The sequence below is a fragment of the Anolis carolinensis genome, chromosome 2, assembly GCF_035594765.1.
Source record: "Anolis carolinensis isolate JA03-04 chromosome 2, rAnoCar3.1.pri, whole genome shotgun sequence".
In the NCBI taxonomy this organism is placed as follows: Eukaryota; Metazoa; Chordata; class Lepidosauria; order Squamata; family Dactyloidae; genus Anolis; species Anolis carolinensis.
Window position 1 is genome coordinate 155,348,827 of NC_085842.1, and position 22,183 is coordinate 155,371,009.

Consider the following 22,183-nt stretch of genomic DNA (forward strand, 5'->3'; position numbering starts at 1 on the left):
GCAGTCTTCATGACTCACAAGGACTTCCAGTAAGTAATTAGGGCCTGACTTTGCTCTGCACTAAACAAAACTGAAATGCTGGGGTATCCATGGGCTTTGCGGACTAATAGACATTTGGTCTGGGCCCAATCTGTTGTCCACACAGAGACTGCCACCATCTTTCTTTCCCTGCACTGATCAATGCAAGGAAGTGGATAGCCCATCCTTATGTTGTTGGCAGCACCTCTCACTGATCATGGAGCTCCTGTGAGTGCTTGATCAGTGCAGTCATATCTGCTGAGGTTAAATGGGACTTCCACGTGTTCAGAAAGGAAGAGAAGATCTGGAGCATAGGGCTCTGGATTGGCTCTAGATAAAATAGTCAGTATAGAAAATTCCTGGACAGATTCTGTGGTAACTTCTGCTGGAATCAAGCCATAGAATCACCTAGAGTAGGGCTTCTTAAACATTTCCCACAGGTCATCACTATCCACCTGAGAAACTTGTACATGACTCCGGGTATATAAAATGGGTATAAAAATCAAACATTTAATGATAAATCAGCATTTGTAAGACTGACTAAATAGGCTGATTTTCCACTGTAAACACTTCAAGTTGTTGCTAACAGATTTGTGTAAACGGATATTGTTCAGAAACCTATTCCTGTGCCAAATCTTTGTGATTGCAACATTGAACTAAGGGTACTCCATTTGGGATCAGGACTCAAAGTTTAAGAAGCAGTGACTTAGAGGATCTTACAAATTTCCTAGAAAGTTCCACAGGTATGGCAAAGGTAGTGAAGTTGAATAATAAATATTATCTAACCAGTTTTATACAGAATGGCCTGAATCCTATTATGAGTCCCAAATGGAATAGACATATTGAATCAATTGATTTCTCTACCTGTTGTCTCGCTGTTAAATCATCTATTTTGTGGGTTGAATTTAGTCATGACTAACCAACAGGATGCAGGTCCACAACTATGTGCCAACTATAGAATGTACTCTGCCATGATCTCATCACTATTTTATAAACTTTTTCCTGTTGGCCAATTAATGAATGTATTTGAAGCTTGATTTAGTAAATTAAATTAAGAAATTAGCCAACTCTGGGTAAAATACGTTGAAAGGAAATATCATTTGGTGAACAGAATTGTCATTTGATGATTGGTTTGGCAAATGAAATCTAAATACCAGGGTGAATCCTGGCCATAGAATATTGAGAATGAAATCAGCATTCCTACTGAAACTCACAGTGAGATCTGAACTATTTTCAGGGAGCTGAACTTGAAATATTTCTATGGAAATATTTTGAACTGTAACTTGATGAACAGAGAGTCTTGTGGGATGTCAATCTGAGCAGTGCCTGAATGAAACAGCTGTCCAAAAATAACACATTGCAATACTTTCTTGACCACTCTTTGCATTGCATTCCCAATGGAAGCATTGGTTACTAACTGGCACATTTCTTGGAAAGCACTTCCAAATGGCATGAAATCAGGTAGGAGTGGAAGGTCAAGAAAATTAACTTGGTCAGATGGAAATCACTCTCCCTGAACACAGGGGGAGGTAGTTTTCTTAGTCTATGTAATCCAGTTAGGTAAATTTTGACCAAAAATGGGCAACAGTGACTGCATTGTATGTAGCTTTAAACAATTCTTCCTCTGTCCTCCTTATTTAGTATGAACTATGCCCTAATTTTTCTTATATGTACTTTACAGCAGCAATTATGTTAGTAATTCCCAAACATATCAGAGATCAAGCTTTTTGTGCATCTACCCATTTCAAGAATAATCCTGCAAAGTGATAGCAAACTATGCTTCACAATGTCAGCAATTCCAAGACTGAGAGAACTGGATTGATGAGGTGGTGTCCCATTCTTCTTAAGCTCGCAGAAGACATTTCATTAGTGTAGGTGTTCAAAACAGGTTTTTAAAGATCTGAAGATGGGATTGGGACCAAGGCAGCTCAGTTTTTGTGATACTGACAGCCTGCAGTCATGAAGATGCTCATGGCCCATTTTCTTCTCACTAGGAAATCATGGGGTGTAGCTTTGGGTGGCATGTACGAGTCTGTCCCACACTAGCCTCTGAGGCAAGCTTTGAATATAATGAATGACACTAACAGCCCTGCCAAACAACCTTTGTATCATCTAAATAACAAAGAAAAAGCATACTTCTGATGAATTTGAATAAGAGGGACGCTGTGTCATGTTAGATAATACAAATGCTATGTACAGTATTGCAATAAAGTATGACTGTTACTTTATTGACAGTGGATTTGGATACATCTGCTCAGAACCATGAAATATTGCTTGTTCCTTTCTAAAATGCCAGCTGTAAGTTTGCAGTAGTCCTACACCTATCTACTGTGAAATAAGTCCCAGTAATTTCTAGTGGTTTACTCCTTGGTGAGTCAGTTCAAGAGTGCAAGTCAAACACCCTCTTCTTCTTAGTGGCCAAATGGATGCCTTGGGAAGCTCACATGTGGGCAATAGGCTTCTCCCATAGTCATTCTGCAACAACACAGAGCCCCCCAGAGCTATAATTTAATATGCATCGTGATTAGTAGCCCTTGGTATCATAATGTGCCATGAATGTGTCAAACCAGAGCTGTCTATAACTTTGACATACAGTGGCAGAATACACAGAAATGGAAAATGGTGCTTTACGCCAAGTCAGACCATCTGTTTATGTAGCTTACCATTATTGATAGCATTGACTGACAATTTGGACAGTTTCAGGCACAACTCTTCTGCTGCTGTGTCTGCAGATGCCAGAGACTCAACCATGGACTTTATATTCAATAAGCATATGCTGTACCACTGATACAAGTCATTTATTGTGGAACAGTCATTCTTTGTTATTTTTAAAGGCATCTGTATAATGTCATTACCAAACTATTAACCTCATCTGTATTTCTAGGATTCTCCCTTCTTTTATTTAGGACCCCAGAAACAGTATCATAGTATCCACATGTGTGTATTGACTTCATTAGAATTATTCCTGATTTTAAAAAGAGGTTTTTTTTTCAATGTATGTAGATATGTAATGCATGGGTAGACCTGTTACTATACAACTGATCCCTGTTCACTCTTTTTACACAGAGTCTGTGTCAGACTGGAAGTAGGGCTACATAGACAACCTTGACCAATTTCAGACTTGGAATAAAATCTCTTAATTGGAATCAGGAATGCGAAAATTTGTAAAATTCACACACTTCAGGATTTCCTGATCTTTACCTCAAAGCAAGTTCCAACACAATCAATATTGCTGGAGGCTTCTATATATTTTTGCATTTACTTTTCCATATTGTTTCCATTGACTACAGTGTGTCTGTGCATATTCCACCCTCACCCCTAATGTGTGCATTTTTTCTGTGCATGTTCAACTGTGTACATTTTCCAAATATCTTTGGTTGTTAAGTTAATATTGCTAGAGGCTAATATGTATGCAAATTCTGATGAGAGTTTGCCTGCAGGGCTGCATTTGTGTCTAGGAAGGTTGTGAACAAGGAAGTTTGAATGAATTAGTGAACTTAGTCAATTCCTCACATGTCCTTAAGTCAAGGAGGGATGGATGGGCATGAAAGTTTAATGAGTAGATGTTATAGGTCTGTTATTAAGACCAGGGCAGAAATCCAGTATTAAAATGTGCCTTGACCAATTCAGAGTCCACGATGCCGAACACTGCCATGCCCTCATCTTTTTTTGAAGGAAACTCTGAGATCTCAACATACATCAGATCTTGGCAAAATCACAGCCTTGAACTACAAGGCCCTCAATTCAAGCTCTCAAACTGCAAAACCAGCAACATGCCTGTTGCAGATTTAGTAAGTGTAAATTAAAAACAAGCAAGTATCAACCAACAGAAACAGCCTATGGCTTAGGGAAGAAGTAGCTCTTCCAAACAGAAGGGTACTGACAGAATCTCCTCCCCACCCTGGGAGCTACCTATTTCATAAGTCCCATTACATGGATGCTGATGGTAGAAATGTTGGTTCTTCTGGTTTTTCTTGCTCCTTGGGCTGGAATGTTTGACACAAAGCCAGGGTACACATGCTGCGTTTAATTACAGCCTACCTCATCCTCCAAGCTCAGATCTTTTATACCTCATCTGGTTATCTCCTGGTTTCATCCAAATCATTAAGAAGACTTTATGTCCTGCAAGGTTCTCTGACATAATTTGACAGTGTGGGGAGTAAATGGGAGGCCTGTCAGCCTTGAAGAAATAACAAATCTCTCTTCTCAAAGCCCATAATACTCAACCATATGCTTTTGACTAGGGGTGTGTTTGCAGAGAAGTTTCTGGGATCAAGAAGGTGGATTTAGGAGACAATTCATGTGGAAGCAAACTGTTCCTTCCAAGCAATAATAGTTTACATTCCTTATGGAGAACCATGTGTTTTTGGCAACTGTAAGAAATGGGTACACAAATAAGCCATCTTATTTATAAAGAATTTTAACCCAAGATTTAAAAGATTTATGTGTGCAACAGAGAGTTCTTCTTGTGCTTTTTCTTTGCTAACATTCTCTATATGTATCGATGTCTAATGTCCTAAAGGATGCTCAGCATGGCCTGCCTTGTGTTTTAAAAGAATGGAATGTAGTGAATAAAAGCAACACACAAGGCAGACGATACAAATTTATGTAATAGCAAATATGGGAGAATTAGTTTGCTTGAAGAAGAGTTGACCTACTGATATCCATCCCATCTTCTCCAGCCCATAGTAATGTAGTTCTTATTCATTCATTCATTTAAAAATCTCTAGAAAGTGTGCATCTGGAAGAAAAGACTCCTCTTTGTGACAGAGGGCATTTGGACAGATCATGCAATTGATGGGTTTAAACCTTAAGGCTGTAATGAAAAAAAAATGTAGTCGACAGTCTGTATGTAGCTTCCAAGACTGTTTTTTAGGCCACTGGATTAAAAGAGATTTGTTAATCTATTCAAAAACCCTCAAAGAAATTCAGAAGAGGGAGAGAAGAAGGAAAAGAGGCCTACCTGTTCCGAACATTATCCATGGCATCCAACACTTCATCAAGTTCTGCATCTAGCTGTTCCTTCTCATTATCGATAGAGCGGATCTCGAGCCGCAGTCTGTTCATGTACTGGTCGTAGAGGAGTTTGATGTCCAAATCAGAAAGGGAATTGTCTTGTTCTCTCAAAAAGTTCCATCTGGTGAGCAAGACTTGGTTGTGCTGCTCCAGATTCTGGACCTGTGGGTTGTTTACAAGAATAGGAAGTTGAAGATGACCAGAATGATCCCTTTGACAACTTACCTGCAACTATGTGTTAATTGTTGGAGGGTTTTTGTGCCTTCAAATCATTTCTGACTTCTGGGGACCTTGAAATGGAACTAATCAAAGATTTTCTTGGAAAGATTTGTTCAGAGCAATCCTGGATGTTACAATTCTACAATATGTACCTTTGCCTTCCTCTGAGACTGAAAGAATGTGACTTTCCCTAGGACATCCTGTAGATTTTTATAGCTAAGCAGGGATGTTAACCCTGTCTCCAGAGTCATGGCACAGTGCTCAAAACACCATGCCATGTTGGCTCTACTGCTCTCTGAAGGAACTGCTACTGCTTAATGATGCAACATTAGAACATGTTGACCATCTCCTCTACCTTAGCAGCCACCTTTCCATAAAAATCAACATCGACACTGAAATACAACACCACCTGAGCTCAGTGAGTGCAGTATTTTTCCAAATGAAGCAGAGAGTGTTTGAGGTTTGGGACATCTGTAGGGATACCAAGATGCTTGTTTATAAAGCTATTGTCCTCCCAACCCTCTTATATGCTTGCAAAACGTGGACCATCTACAGATGTCACTCTTAACTCCTGGAAAGATTCCATCAAGGTTGCCTCCAAAAATCCTGCAAATATCTTGGGAAGACAGGTGGACAAATGCCACTGTGCTGGAAGAAGCACAGACCACCAGCACTGAAGCGATAAGCCTCCACCATCAACTTCAATGGACTGGCCACGTTGTCTAGTGGACATGCAGAAATGCTTAGTGGGACTCTTTGGGCAATAGCTATTGCTATTATGATTATGTATTTGATTCTGGATAGAAATTTAATTGATATTGTCAACTGACAGTATCATTCCCAATATTGGTTTAAACCCAAGTATTTGTTTTACTATATAGATTGCTATATTTATATTATAATGGAGGGATTCAATAGAGGCACCAGACCAAAGTCGCAAGCTGAAAGTATCTGTAGTGCCCATGATCATTACACATACCAGTACAATATACTTTCAGTTAACTGGAACTCTAAAACAACAGGCAAAAAAAGTCCAAAAGTAGCACTATAAATAAAAATGTAAATCATATTAATGAAGTTCATTAATCTGAAAAGTTTATTGATGCCACTTAATTAAAATTGCATAATGCATTCACAATCAAGTTTGATAATACAGTAAAATTATGTTACATTAAGTTTGTCTTTCTTTGGTTTTAATTACTGTATTTCAATTTTATATCAAACCAATACATAGTTTATGGTATGGTATAGTATGGGGTGTAGTATTAGTTATGTCTATTTTAATAGTAACTCTCAAGCAACCAGAAACTAAATTTATCCCATATGTACCAATTTCCCATGGGTGCTAGTTAAGTCTACTATGCATTCTAATGGGCAGTGTGCCTAATGATGTTTCATATTGGGAGATACAAATATGGTGTATTGATCTGAATGCTGAATGGTCAAAGGGAGGCAATGGAAACATCACTCTGCACAAATCTTGCCAACAAAATCCTATGTAGGTTGATCTTAGGGTTGCCATTAGTTGGAAATGCCCTAAAGGCAGCAATAACAAAATGGAAGGTTTATCATTCATCAGACTTACCAAAGCACATCCCTGTGGATGTCATCTCAGAAATTCATTGAGCCCAAAGTTCCTTGCAGGATTGCAGATTACTTATTCTCAATTAATCCAATTGTGTACAATGAGGCTTGCTTAAGTTTGGATGAATTAGACAACGTATGGTTCATTCAAATTTGTTTACTTCTAAAGCATTTGTATTCCATTTCTATCTTAATTGATTTTTTTAAAAACCCACTTATAAAACTCATAAAACCCCAAATGTATTTTTAATTGCATTTTAAAAAAAATTTCACCTGTTTTGCGCTTAGAACTACATGAAAATGTTTTGGAAACATGCAGATTATTATTTTGGACCTGTGTATTAGTGGAAGGTGCAATCATCTCAACCCATACTGAAGTTTGTTCTCTGATATTTTTCACCATGGGTAACCTTCACACTTGAAATTGATTCTGTGAACATATACATCATGCTTCATCTCTCCCTGTCCTCAAAACTTTCTTAAAACACCACTAAGATCGCCCCTGTGCAACCTCTGGTCCAGTCACTCTATGCTATTCTATGTTCTTCTTTTCCTATTGGCACAAAACTCAAGTAATAAAACTTAACCAAATCCATGTTCTCTCCCCTTTGTATCCTAATGAGCCCTGGGTGGCGCAGTGGATTAAACCCTTGTGTTGGCAGGACTGGTGACTGGAAGGTTGGGTTGCTGACCTGAAGGTTGCCGGTTCAAATCCAACCTGGGGAGAGCATGGATGAGCTCCCTTTATCAGCACCAGCTCCATGCAGGAACATGAGGAAAGCCCCCCACAAGGATGGTAAAAACATTAAAACATCCGGGAGTCCCCTGGACAACATCCTCACAGATGGCCAATTCTCTCACACCAGAAGCAACTTGCAGTTTCTCAAGTCAGTCCTGATATGGAAAAAAAAAATCCTAATGATGACACACCAATACATTGATTCTGAGCCTGCAGGGGTGACACATGACATTCTGCTACATGAGAAGTGAAGCTTAATGGTGATTATTCCTTCTGTCCAAAGTGCCAAAAGCCAAGATGTCAGCAACAGTGCCCACAACAATGAATAGTGTTCATTACTTCCATCTATTAAGAAAGATCCTCTTGCTAGTATATTTCCTTTTATTTAATCAATACAATGGTAAAATGGCACAAATATCAAACTAGTTTTAGACTGTTAGGTGAAAATGGTTGCTGGTACACTATGTCAGATAGCAGAAACATTTTCAGAGAAGGGAAAGAAAAGTCAAAACACCATAACCTATCCCTAATGAAGGAGGAACAGAATAACATTTTCATCCCTTCATGTATTTTTTTAAAAAACCCACAGAGATAATGAAACCACGCACCCAAACAGGGGAGGGGGGAATATCCTAAGACATCAGAAAAGACAACTTGAAATACATTGGATTCATCTGTGTCCATTGTGCTATGAAAATAAATCATAAGATACTATCCACTGAAAGCAAAGCAGGAAATTGATGGGAGAGGCCAAAAATACATGGTAGCTCAAATTATCAGGAGTTCTGAAATACTATGATTTTCTCGTGCTCAAAATACTTGGGCTTGTCATAAAAAAATCATTGCAGTCAGAAAATAATAATCAGTGGCTCCAGTAGTGTTGAGTCAAATTTGCTGACACACTATAGAAATGCTTACCAAAAAATTCTATGGAAACTAAAATGGTATTATACATGGAGTCATCACAAAAATGTATGTTGGTGCATGTGTGTGTGACAAATGGATCATCAACAGCAAGGAAGGCAAACTGTTTCATTGTTGAGGTTTGGTTTATTGCAGCTGCATTCTAATAATGGAGCAATAGCTGATATTATAAAATGTGACTGCAACAACTACTACCACAACCAGGCCCGTAGCCAGGATTTTGATTTGGGTGGGGCTGGGATTTAGGTTCGGGGGGGGGGGGGGCTGAGTCTGTGTGAGAGAGGATCTACCCTAGCAAACCTTTTGTATCATTATCACAATACCCCCATGCACACTCCTCTTCCATGTTCTGCTGAGGAAGAAAGCAGAGTGGAGAAAATGGCATCAATTAATCAGAACAAGGGGGAATAAAGGGGACATGGCTTGGAGAAAGTCCACGCTTCTGGACTGAGTCAGGTGGCATGCCTGATTAGACACCAAAGTGCAAAGCTTTGCTTGGAGGATACCAGAATTCACAACCTATTCCATTTTCTTTCAATGCCATGCCTCAGATTGATCTTTAAATGTGAAGGTAACAGCACAGATTTTAAAACTTAATGGACTTCCCCCGTTTTTTAAATTATAAATTCCCACTTCTTCCAAAATTATAGGTAGAACACATTTATCCATGAGAGCAATGTCACTAAAAGGCACTAAATGCTCCCCAACAATTAACGTAATGTCTTTTTCAAAGGGGTGGTGCAAGAAACTACACGCATACTTTCCCCAACAGGCTTTGGATTTGTGATCAGGGATGAAAAAACACTCTCTTTAAGAGTTGTTTTAGATCCATCTCATTATAAAATTATAAGACCAGAAAGAAACAAAAAAGAGTGAGAAAGCTTGATTTGGACAGATCTTTGTGGTGAGAACCCATCATCTATGGCCTTTGGACACACAGAGATTGTGAGCATTAGCACATCCTATACTTAAATTGAAATGTATGGCAATTATGGTATTGGAATAAAGCTTGTCTGCAGCTGGATACTACTGATGACTTTAGATAATCTGCAGTGATTGTGTAAATGGATGCTGTGCTAAAAATGACTGCCAGAAATCTATACTGGCATATGCCAACAATGATAAAATTATTTCCAAAATGGCTAGCTCAAGGAGCAGGAATGAGGGATAGACTCATTTCCTGAACAGCTTACTTTTTCCAACAAGTCTATTTATTTATTTATTGTGTCAGAAGCAAATTGAGAACACAGTTATAATATATAGAAAAACCACAAACAAAATTAAAAACTTGGCATTGTATAAAATGTCCTTTGACCAGTAGCTGACGACTTGGAGTACCTCTGGTGTTGCTGTAAGAAGGTTCTCCATTGTGCATATGGCAGGGCTCAGACCACACACTAGTAGGTGGTCTGTGGTTTGCTCTTCTCCACACTCGCATGTCATGGACTCCACCTAGCCCCTTGTTTCACTTGTTTCAAACAAGTGAAACAAATAGAAAAACAACAACAAATTGTTTGAGTCACTAATGATCGATAGGCTTATAAACACAAACTGAATCACTGCTGATTTGTGGAATGAAATTTTTAGACCTATATGAATCTAAAATATAACAGCAAAAAGGTAAGAATAGGAACCACAATTCTACTTTCTGGCTCACTAGAGAAGATATCCTCATCTCAGATTTCTAAACTAGCAGTAATGGATAATGGTTCTAATGTGTGGGTTTAGTGTGAACTTTGAAAGAGATGTCCAGAGCCCTGAAACCGATCACAAAAGTAGGCTCAGCACCTTGGATAACTCCTTTAATGTTCAGACTAAAGCAGACTCTCCAGGTGTTTTGGACTTAATATCCCATAATTCCCAACAGCCGGTCAGCTGGCTGGGATTTCTGGGAGTTGACGTCCAAAACACCCGAAGAACTGAAGTTTGCCCGTGCAAAAGGATTTTGAGATCGGAGACAAAGGCCATCACTGCTGTCAAGAGACTCTTCTGCTCCCACAGATTTTCTTTCTTTTGCACTGTAGTTTGGGAAGAGAAAAAAGCAGGCATTTCTTCAGCTTTTTATTTCATTCTCCAAACTGCATTAGAAGCAAAAAAAAAAAAGTTCTTTCTTCCCCTCAATGCTTGCTCAATGTCTTGAGAGAGCGAAGAGATCCTTGTCTCACTTGAAACCCAGTTTGGATTAAGATCAGAAATAGTGGGACAATCTTGTGCTTTTTCTCACCTCTAGATCTCTTTAGAAAGAGCTTGATAGAGAGATTAGTTTTTACCTCACTTGCACAATATAAGAAATAGCTAGCTTTTATTTTATTTTATTTTACTTCATTATGCAAAACACTCCTTGTATAAAACAGCTTTATCCCTTCTATATTATTTGATATATATATATATATATATATACACACACACACACACACACACACACACACACATACACACACACACACATATAATGTTTGTTCTTTCACTTATTTCCTTATCATTTAATAGACCACCTTAAAACATTCAAGTGGTTTACAATACCACATTAACAACAGAAAACAAAGTTAGAGATGATGACTAATAAGTGCAGCTTCCACCATTTACATCAGGTATCAACTAAAACAAATTACATCAATCACTCCAAGGGGGGGGGGGGGGACAAGATTAAATGCTGTACAAAGTAGAAAGAGGACAATAATCTCAAATAAACTGCTATGGGAACATCCCATGGACTTAGATGTCTCTATGTTAATGCCAAACACATGGGAAATAAACAAGATGAACTGGAACTTTTAGCATAACAAAACAGTTACAATGTAATAAGCATAACTGAAACCTGGTGGGATAAGTGCTATAATTGGAATCTAGTGGTTCTCAAGGAAGCTGGACCTTCCTGGCAGCTTGAGGAAATGGAATAACAGTGTGGAAAATTACACATATACCTTGCATTTTATATATCATAGTGCAAATGAAAGAAAATCTTCCTCTCTTGAAAGGCTTCTGCCTATAGTGGGAGGAATCATTAAAGGGGATGAGAGAAAAGCAAATTAGCCACTTTAGCAGACAGGCAAAATTTCCCATCTTATGCCGATTGCACCTTTCCTCAAACATGGAGCCCTTCGGCTCCCATCCCACAACGTTGATCTACTTCCGTCAGGACTCCATACCTAAAGAGGTGTGAAATCAGCATGGTAGCCAGTGGTGGCAACATGGGTGGCTTCCTGTGTTGCTTTGAAAACAATAGGGGGAAACCAGGCAGTGACCCTTCCCCCTGTGGGATTAGGTGATGGGGAAGACAGGTGATGCGGGTTGTGGAATGGCAGGTTCCCCATGCCCCCTACCCAGCCCTGATGGATTTGCCATGGTCTGTGGTGAATTGGGGGATTTATGTGATGATATACTAAGCTGATATGTAGCAAGATGACCACTGGTGAAACTAGATATTTCTAGAGACCATATTGATCAAATCTGTCACTAATCAAATTCCTAAAAGTTAAACCTGCATGTTTATATGTGTGTGTATACCTTTCTGCAATTTCAGTTTTATACTTTCAATAATCTCATACTAACTTCTTACAGCTGTATCGTCACATATATGCTTTATATGCTCATGGGAAATTACTGTTGTAGCTTATTTTACAACATTTGGCTCTTGGAGCCCATTACAAAACATTCTGGGGTTGGATTATCAGTGGCATAAAATGAGCAAACCTCAGACTGAAATGCAACGTGTAACAGTGACTTCTCATCACAACTGAAAGGTACATCCAGAGTAGAGATATAAATCTTTACTTATCTTGTTCACACAAGAAAGAATTAAGATTTTCAAGTTTTCTCTTCTCTCGGCAAGATTACAAGAGATTACAAAAGATTAAGGAAGATTTTGCTTGTGATTTTTTGCATGTCATTTCATTTGCACACACAAACAGAAGGGTGAATCCAGGCATGCATCCAAGCTTCAGACCTGCATCTTCAGAAAGTGTATAATATCATCCATCACAGATTGAATGTTTGTCCTCTGAGGTGTATTTTAATTGTCCTAAAGCAGCTCTGCCTTGTCTGGATTCAGTTTCTATTTTTCTGCTTCCATCCCATCCAGTATGGATGACAGTCACTGATTTAGGACTGAAATATCTTCAATAGACTGTGGTAGAAAGGAGTAACAGATGCTCCATCTTGACTGACCATTTAAGTCAGTTTGGGGATGGATCAGCCCAAAGGTGGCCACAAAATACATGTGGGTTGATCTGGATTAACCCTGGGAAAGTTGTTTAATGTGATTAATATAACTTCGGGGAATACCTGAATAATGCACCAAAGTTGGATTTTCCCCTGAGTTATAGCAGCCGGCCATGAAAGCCTTCGACAACAAAATGCATTATATTTGGAAATAAGATTCATTGGCAATGTTTCCATTGATTTCACTTGATAATTGTGGTTCATGCTTAATTTCCAAACTAAATAAAACAGAATCCCCTGTACATTTCAATGAAAACTTCATATGTAAATTTTCATTGCATATTTCAATCTACACATTCTTCATATCTAGTCAGTTAGCTTTGATGGTTGGCTTCAGCTCAGACTGTTGTGATAACAGGCCTGCAAACCTATGTTTAGTGCATTATCTTTCCAAAGAGCATCTGCTGTTCTTTATCCAAAGATTACAAATGGTAGAAGATTTGCCCTTTCGTTTGGCAACCTCTTCTTAAATTAAATTACCACCATCAGTTCTTGCTTCTAATATTTGTTTGGATTACACATGAATAACTAAGGAAAGTTTTTTGATAGGTTACTTCCTCTTAATCCTCTTATATAGCACCTAGAGCAATATTATTATCCCATTGGGCAAGACTTTGTACCAGCCTGGAAAGAACACAAGCTCAAAAACATCTCAAGTTAAGAGGCACATGCAAACCTGGAGGGATTAGAGCCAACTCTGAAGTAAAACACATAGAACAAAAGAAACAGGAATGTCCCAGATCTTACATTTTCACTCTAGCCAGTACAAATATATGTTTTACTGAATACAGTTATCATGCAACCATAGTGTGAAGTCAGATAGTGTGAAGTAGGCTTGTGCATTTCAGCTGAACCTCTGTCCATTTCTGCTGGCTGGATTCCGGTAGACCCCCGCATCCATTTTTCTGTGCCTCCCAAAAATGGCCAGGTAGTTGGATAACAATTTTTGGTCCACAGCCAAAAGATACAGCTAGATCTGGCCCTTTGGCAGTAATGGGGAACTTTATGAGGCTCCCCTTTCTGTTCCTGGGACCCTTTCCTTTCTTCCCTTCAAGGGAACCTGGCTTTCAGCAACATGGTTAAAGAAGCAGACACAGTTTGTGTAAGACATGTACTGAATAGGGGAGCAATCTGCTAATGTTTAAGGCAGTAACTCTATGCAGATGTTACATTATCTATATTTACATTTACCCTGTCCATCTATCATAGCTCTTTTTACATGTGGAGTGAAAATCTGAAGAAATGCTTCTTTATGCATAGGGTTTCCAACAGTGTAGAAAATTGTTCATGCAAGGAGGGGGCTTCTCCTCAAACTCTTATTGTCCTTATTGGGTGATGACAAGAGTATTTTTCCTCATGCAGTTAATGGATTATGACATAATGTCTGAGTAGAATTACTATCATTTTCCAATCCTAGCATGACCATAGTTCATCCTTGAGGCCACACACAGACCCCAATGTTTGATTGTTTTTTCAGTTCCCAATCCATACTTCTCTCCCTATCCCCACCTTCTTCAGTAAAAGGCAAGAAATTTTCACTGTCATTAATTAGTAGAATATCTCCTTCTAATAAATCAATAAATCCTTGCTCGGATGAACATTTTAAAGAGATCTAATTTGTCAAAATGAGGAATGGACTTCTGGCCACTTTCAATTTGAAGGGCAGAGAGAGTTAACATTTTTGACAACCATATACATTCCCAAGAGCAGAAAGATAGCCCACCATAATTGATATAATCCTTACTCAATCTTCTTACATAGTTGACACATTTAGGTTAATGCTTTGAGATTAAAAACTTTAACATATACTAAATCAGGGCACCAAAACTCTTCCTGAATACTTATTTGAACCATCAAAGCTTCCTTGTGTGCAGTCACTATTCTGATCTAGACCAAAATTCATTACTGGCCAACTAAAAGCCTCTCTAAAGTGTGTGTGTGTGGTGGGGAGATTATTCTTAGATTTGCCAAATGAGATCTGGAGAAAACCAGAGAGAATTAGAACTGCTAAAACGCTAGTGATCAATGTCAGAAATGCTGCATGTAAAACATGTACTTCCATTTATTTTCATCATGTAGAGTTGAGATACTGCATAAAATTATTAGTATGGCCTTAAGGCTACATAAATCATGTTACAGTTTTCATAATGAGGATGGAAGAACATTTTTCAACACACATATACATTGAATTTAAGAATGTGGTATGTAACAATGGTATAGTGTGCTGTAGCTAAATATATGCAAATGCATTAATATAGCAAACACTGTTTAATATTAGATCATAAAGTGATTTATATCCATTCTTTGACATTATTAGGGATTATAATGTTTAAATGGTTATAATTGTTTTCAAGCCATCAAATAGTTGCCTATGTGTAAAGCCACTTTGAGTCACCTCCAGGGTTGAGAAAGGTGGGCTAGAAATGTCATAAATAAATAAATAAATAAATTATAGAGAGAATAATTTTGATATTATTTCCTAATAAAACAACTTTATTGAAAGTTTGGGGGTAAAGACATTGGGAACTGTGTAGTCATGTTTCTCATTTGGCAGAAATAAAACAGTTCTAGAGATGACCAGCTACGTAGATTGTCATATAATATTGAACTGCTCAGGTGGCAAGTCCTGATCAAAATTGGAGGGCAGGGTCAGAAGGATACTGAAATCTTGGAAATGGCTGCCCACTATATCAGTGACTGCCTCGTTCAGCTAATGTGTCTCTTTGCTCCAAAGAAATACTTGAACATGAAAGGTTATTGTGCAAACTGCCCTCCAGGGAACAAGTTGATGAAATTTCTAACTAAGTTTCTCAAATGATAGGTTAAAAGGATGGATAAAAACCAAATTAACCAAGTTAGCCACATCGGTCAATGAGAAGAAAACAAAACTGAAACCTGCAGGCGATTGCTGCTTTCATTTAATAAAGAGCATGAGGGCCAAATGAAATTGAACATAAGTGTGCAGCCTTTTGGACTTGCCCAGTCTCTTTCTCCAGGCTTAAATGAAGACCTTATAGCCAGAACAACACCCTGGCCATTTTTTAAATTTCCATCCTCCTCTCCACTCCTTGTAAAATATTAAAACAATAACATAATTTCTTAATCATCTAGCCAGATTGATAATGAAGAAAGAAAAAAGACAATGAAGAAGGCAGTGATCTGAGCATTCGGCTTGGTCTCTAGGAGCCCCTGGTTGAGATCCTTATTTTGTCTTGGATCATGGGAAAGGCACACTCTCAGCTTCTGAATAGATAGTACTAAAATGCTATGAGAGAGCTGCATTAAAGTCAGATTGATGTGAAAGCACATATCAGCAGTAGCAACAACAACAACAACAACAACAACAAAAAACAGATGAAGACTTCTGAAGAACTTGAATTCTGCACACCTGAAGAACTTTAGATACCCCTGATAATGATATTGTCCACATCTAGATTTTGAGTTATTATGGTGAACATGTACCTTCTCTGCTTATCTCACCAATGATTTTCATTTTTTAAAATGTCCATCTTGTGCTCTCAATTCCTACCTCTAGTGAAACAAGAGGAAGACGGAGACATTCTAAGTATCACTGTGAATGTTACACATTTTTTCAAAAATTATAGCAGAGAATGGAGAATGGCTTGTTTTGATGGTTGTTTCACAAACCTTGTTATTATGTAGTTTGACTTCCAGGCCTAAATCTAGTCCTTTATTAACTAGAACAATAAACCTCAGTAAACAATTTCCACAACGTTGAACTTCTCTAAACTTGCTACCAAAGAAACTTGTATTGGAAGTAGTAGAGGATTCTGGGAAATGTTGTTCAGTATATACAACTTTATTCACTATTCAAGATCATGATTTGTGCATTTCTTGAAGCTTTTGCCTATTTGGACATTTTTTGGGAAAAAATAATCAAAAATGTATTGTGGGGAAAAACATTTTCCTGAAAACTAGTGTTATTTCTACAAAGACATTTTTCATACAAAAGCTAAGCCTGTGTGTTTTGCTAAAAATAACATTTTTTGTGCAAAAACATGTTAGTGAAATTTTCCCTGGAAAGTCCCCAGTTGTGAAGAAATCTTGCATTGACTGACAACTGTTTCAGTGTGGAATCTCAACATGAAAAAAACCCTGTCTATATTGTTAGCATGTCCACTCTGTATTCTAGTTCATGCTGGTTGGCTGGTTCATCTCTGTGTCCTTGATTTTCTCAAAGATGCCACTCTTTTATAGTTTTACTTTCCATGGAGAGATCAGTAGTGGTAGGCAGGCTGCTCTTCAAGGAAGATCTTTCACCATTATGGTTCATATTATGGAGTTATTCCCGGTTAACTTTCTATTGGGCTAGTGAGGGTCCCTCGGCACAGTTTATAAACTAGTCTGAAGAAGAACATTTTGATTCACAGTGTTCCAAGATATACATTTAAGAGGTATGTGATTAAATTGTCATGAGTGGCATTTGAAAAAGCTTGATTAAAATTCCTTTGCCTTGTATCTGCTATCCTACCTTTTATCGCACAAAACAGACATGTCTGCACAATTCTCCTTTTGCATATCATAAACATTGGGTGTAGCATTCACATAAATGAGATATATAAACAGTCTCATAAAATTATATGAAAGTGATACTGATAGATACCAATATGCTCTTGCTGCCCACATTAGACATTTCTGTGAAGCAATCCTGCAGATTATCATCTGTTTACAGAATATGAGGCTTTGCAGGAACCTGCCTTGTGTAGTCAAACTGCTGTGCTTTGAAAACAATCTTTTGTTGTCCTTATTGGTTTTCACTATACTTTATTGTAAGATGGACTGCGAGACTGTGTTACCACAGTGACATCTCGTCTTCTAAAGGTTTTCACTCCAGTAAATCTAATGGTGTAATGGTGTAGTGTGTGTGTGTGTGTGTGTGTGTGTGTGTGTGTGTGCATTTCTGACCAGTCTATGTCAATCATTCATTTATTTTTCTCTGTGTAAAATGCCAGATGCACTAAGAATGGAACTAGATCTTTGCCCTACTTCATAAGGTCACCCATGCTATCTGACAAAAGTCATCACTGTCAACAATGATCAAGTCATTACACAAAATAGGATGGAAACATGATAGCATTTTTAAAATTATGGTAGCAGTCAGTCCATGTTCACCTGAAATCCAGCCTGGATTCAAATCCATAACTGGCCTACCTCTCTCAGCATAAATCAAGGACCACCTCTCTCAGCATAAATCAAACCATCAACCAATTATATTTGCTGGAGGTCCTTATGCTGCCTTGAGCCCCTTCTGGGAATAAATAAGATATATTTAACTCAGTGGTTCTCAACCTGTCGGCCTCCAGGTGTTTTGGCCTACAACTCCCAGAAATCCCAGCCAGTTTACCAGCTGTTAGGATTTCTGGGAGTTGAAGGCCCAAAACATCTGAGGATCCTAGGTTGAGAACCACTGATCTAACTAGAGGAAGGAACCTTTCAGTGGTAGGGCCCAAATTATAAAATTTCCTTTCATTAGCATCCTTTGGCAGTTGTAAACAACAAATGGTGCAGCAAGTCACAACTGCTCTTTTTAATTAATGCCTCAGTAACTAGTGTATTTTGTTATTTTTGCTATGTATCTGTTGTTTCTGTTTGATGATTGGTAATGATGATAGTGATAATATTTTATTCCTAGCTGCTAGACAGATGATAGCTAGTTGGCTAGATAGATAGATAGATAGATAGATAGATAGATAGATAGATAGATAGATAGATAGATAGATAGATAGACAGACAGATAGACAGATAAAAGACAATTTGGAGTATGTCACAGACTGCAGGTAGGATGGGCATGCAATGTTTATAAATAGTTTATTTCACGTAGTAACACCAGGACCAGAATAGTTTGAGTGCTGGATCAGGACACTGGGAGGCAAGGGTTCAAATCCCCGATCTGCCATCAAAACCTATTGGGAACATTATGTTCTTTCAGCTGCAGACAATATGACAAAATCTTGCAAAGAATATGCAATGACAGGTTCACCATAGGGTCACCATAAGTCAAAAATGATTTGAAGGAGAAGGACACCATATATAATAACTAAGCCTATGAAAAGCAACTTTATTCCTGATGTGCTTCTGTACATGATGGGGTCAATTTACTTGGACATGCATCTGAATGTATGGCACTCTACCACAATATGAAATGTCGCAGCCTACAATTCTGTTATCTCAATGTACCCTAAACTGTTTATTTATTTTAAACATTTCAACAACGCAAAAGGAAGGATGAGTGAGGGCGGGGAGAAAAACTGGAAAATCCATACACTAAATTCCACTGAGAACAGTAAACTTGTTCTGCATAGTGGTTTGTTTGTTTTTTATATTGTAGCAACACTTGAAGATGAAGAGGTATGGAAGAGTAAAGTGTAAATTACACTGAACCACTACTAGAGTCTCACACTTTTCTGATATATAAAGATTTCAGTAGCAAGAACAACAACAATTTAAAATAGAATAGAAAGGATAGATAAAACACTCAGAGATGCTCATGGATTAGGATGCTTATGACATGATTCAGTTTTGGCAGGAGTTTGCACTCTGTAGCATCTTTAGCATGACAATGTTTGGAAAGCCAGAACAAAAATATTCAAAAAAGTATTAAAATGTGAGGGAATGGTTGGTTCCCAAAAACAACATTTTATTGGATGAGTCTTCTTTATCCAAAATACTTAGGAGCAGAAGTGTTCTGAATTTTGCCCCCCCCTCCCCCCTGCTTTTGGAATATCTGTACATACATACACTCAAAACATGAACTTTGTTTCATATATACCTTATACACATAGCCTGAAGATAATTGTATACAGTAATTTTTAATCATTGTGTTCACAAAAGAAAATTAGTTTACACTGAACCACGAGAAAGCAAAGCTATCAGCATCTCAGCCACACTTGTAGACAATTTTGAAATTCTGGATAAGGAATTCTCAACTCTATTTTGTTTCCAAATAAATTGTTAGGATGTATATTTAACTGACACGAGACCTTTTAAACAATTATTACATCTGTCTAAAGATTCTTGAAATCCATCTGCTTGTAGAAGCAGAGGAATCATTTGTGGTTTTAAAAAAATTCTAAGTATCCTCCAAAAGAGCCATGGCAGATAAACTACTATACTAAAGATCATATAAATATGTACTATTGGCTATAGGATGACTACTCAGTATGCAGACTTGGAGGGAGTTTCTTCACCATTCAAACTGATTTTCTTCAAACAGACACAGACATGATGCAATTTCCCCGCCATTTGGCATGTCAGTTGCTTTTTGATTTCTTTGTGGGATGGGCCTCTCTGAATGACACACTCATGTTTTCAACAGTGCCTGTAACGTTATTTGTGAATAACATATGACATAATTTCTCCCCCATTAACAACAATTTTGTATCCTCCACCCTGTGTTTTTTTTTTTGCCCCATCTGAGTGTGGGAGTATTTGTGTAGTCCTTGCCAGACTGTACCTGCCAGTTTTCAGAACTGGTTTTTTTTTTAAGTTACATACTTTCCTGAACTTAATAGCCCACATCAGTTCATACCTCTTTTAAAGACCAGACACTGTAGTAAATGACTGTCATAGAGCCTCTAGATTACATAGAATAGTCATACTTCCCCCATATACATATTAACCAAGGATAGGATACTTTATAATTGTCATAGATTTTAACTAATACGAAAAGAAAATCTTTGCTTTTGTGTCCCTGCAAGACAAGAGGTTGGACTGGATGGCCCTTGGGGATTCTTCTAACTCTAATATTTTATGATTCTGTATATTGGCACTAGAAAGAAATTCCATTTTTAAGCAGCATATATCAACTGCATTTGGGTTGCATCAAGCTCTCCTGGAGCATAACATCTAAATGATGAGACAGCAAAAGCAATTGTGATGGTGCGAAAAATAATCATCCATGAAGAGTGCCCAGCTGAGAGTCTGGGTCTATGGATAGCTCACACACCCACATGCCAGACTAGGCCCAGACCTGCACTTTGGTCAACATAAAGAGAGATGTTATCTTACCTTCCCAATTAAGGAGGCAAATTGGTTATTGAGTGTCTTGATCTCCTCTTTCTCCTTGTTCCTGATTGCCTGGAAGGCGGGATCAATTTCCAGGTGTAGCGGTGTCAAGAGTCGCTGGTTGATGGTAACTTTGGGGTAAGCATGGTGGCCATACCCAGTCAAGCTCGAAGAGCTGAAGTTCCTTCTGGCGGGTTCTCCCCTGGTGGGGTTGCAGCAGGCCCCATACCTTGAGGAAGGGGAGCAGGAACGCCCTCTCCTCACATTGTAGGATGCTCCTGGAGAGGTGAGGGAGCGGCTACTGAGTCTGCTGAAGTCCCTGGAACGGCTAGTCATTGTGCCAATGGAGATCCCCTGGGAGCACTAGGCCAGCTTGCTGCGACTGAAACAGACAAGAAACACGTTGGGAAGCAGCCTCGGTGTAATTCCCGTCTGTGCTGAGCTCAGTTTAGCTAATGAATTACAAACACCTGTTCTGCTATGTTCATAAAGTCAGGAGGGTGTGACTGTTGATGTAATCCAGATCAACCTGTTGGCTCTCTCTCTCTCTCTCTCTCTCTCTCTCTCTTTCCCTTCCTCCTTCCCTCCTGTCTTTTGTAGTTTGTTTGTGATGTAAGCACACATGCACGGGCACAGACGCTTGTAGGAAGGAGGGGGGGGGGAGAAGTCCAAAACAAAAATTATTCACTTGCCTCTTTGTACAGGCAACCTGAGCAGTGGAGGAAGAAATCTTACTCCTTAAATGGCAAAAGAGTGTGTTGAAAGGGGAAATGAGGTCACATATTGGTTGATCATACAGGATTGCGTTCAGCCTTAAAGAACAGTATTTCACCACATTTAATGCCTGTTTCTTCAATAATGGCAAGAACTTAGGGAATCAAAAGATTTGTATAGTGTACTCCTATGGGTGGATTGAGCAACATTGTGTCCATGGCCCATAAGCAGCTCTTAGTTTGTGGAAGCCCCTCCCCAAGCCCCCAGACTCATAAAAATATTTTCTAAATCCTTTGGGGTACATTGCATCCTTCTCCCATGTGCCTCAAAGACAGAAACTTGCTTCTCCTGGTGCTCCAAAACCTATTCACTCAAAAACTCTCAAAAACCCAAAGGAAAATTTTTAAATGCTGAAATTCAGCCACAATGGAAGCCAAAAGTAATATCACTTTGGTCACGCTAAAATGTACCCAATTTCTACCCCACGTGGTGAGTGCAGGGTGAAAAAATGCCCCCCGTCTCAGTACAGTTACCCATCCCTGTGATATAGCTAAGAAGGAGGGAATCTGCCCTTCCTGTTCTTTCAGTTTCAGACACTTTAAACACCAAAAGAGAGAGAGCTGCCGTCTGTTTTTTTTTTGGGGGGGGGGGGCTAATAATCAACCATTGTGAATTCTTGATTAAAGCAATAGAAAACAAAGGGCTTCACGCCATAAAGATTTT

General features: G+C 38.5%; 1 protein-coding gene across 3 annotated transcripts in view; it reads right to left on the reverse strand.

Annotated features, from left to right (window-relative positions):
• krt80 (keratin 80) overlaps nt 1-21,267 on the reverse strand; it is a 42,878-nt gene extending 21,611 nt beyond the window's left edge. For 2 of the 3 annotated variants that reach the window (XM_008104089.3, XM_008104088.3), the window contains exons 1-2: nt 20,750-21,267; nt 4,982-5,196 (exon numbers count right to left, since the gene is read on the reverse strand). In XM_008104089.3, coding sequence (XP_008102296.1) covers nt 4,982-5,196; nt 20,750-21,082 — 548 coding nt within the window. In that variant the 5' untranslated portion in view covers nt 21,083-21,267. The remainder of the gene's footprint in view (nt 1-4,981; nt 5,197-20,749) is intronic. The other variant, XM_008104082.3, reaches the window with a different exon arrangement.
• Between the last annotated feature and the right edge of the window lie 916 nt (nt 21,268-22,183).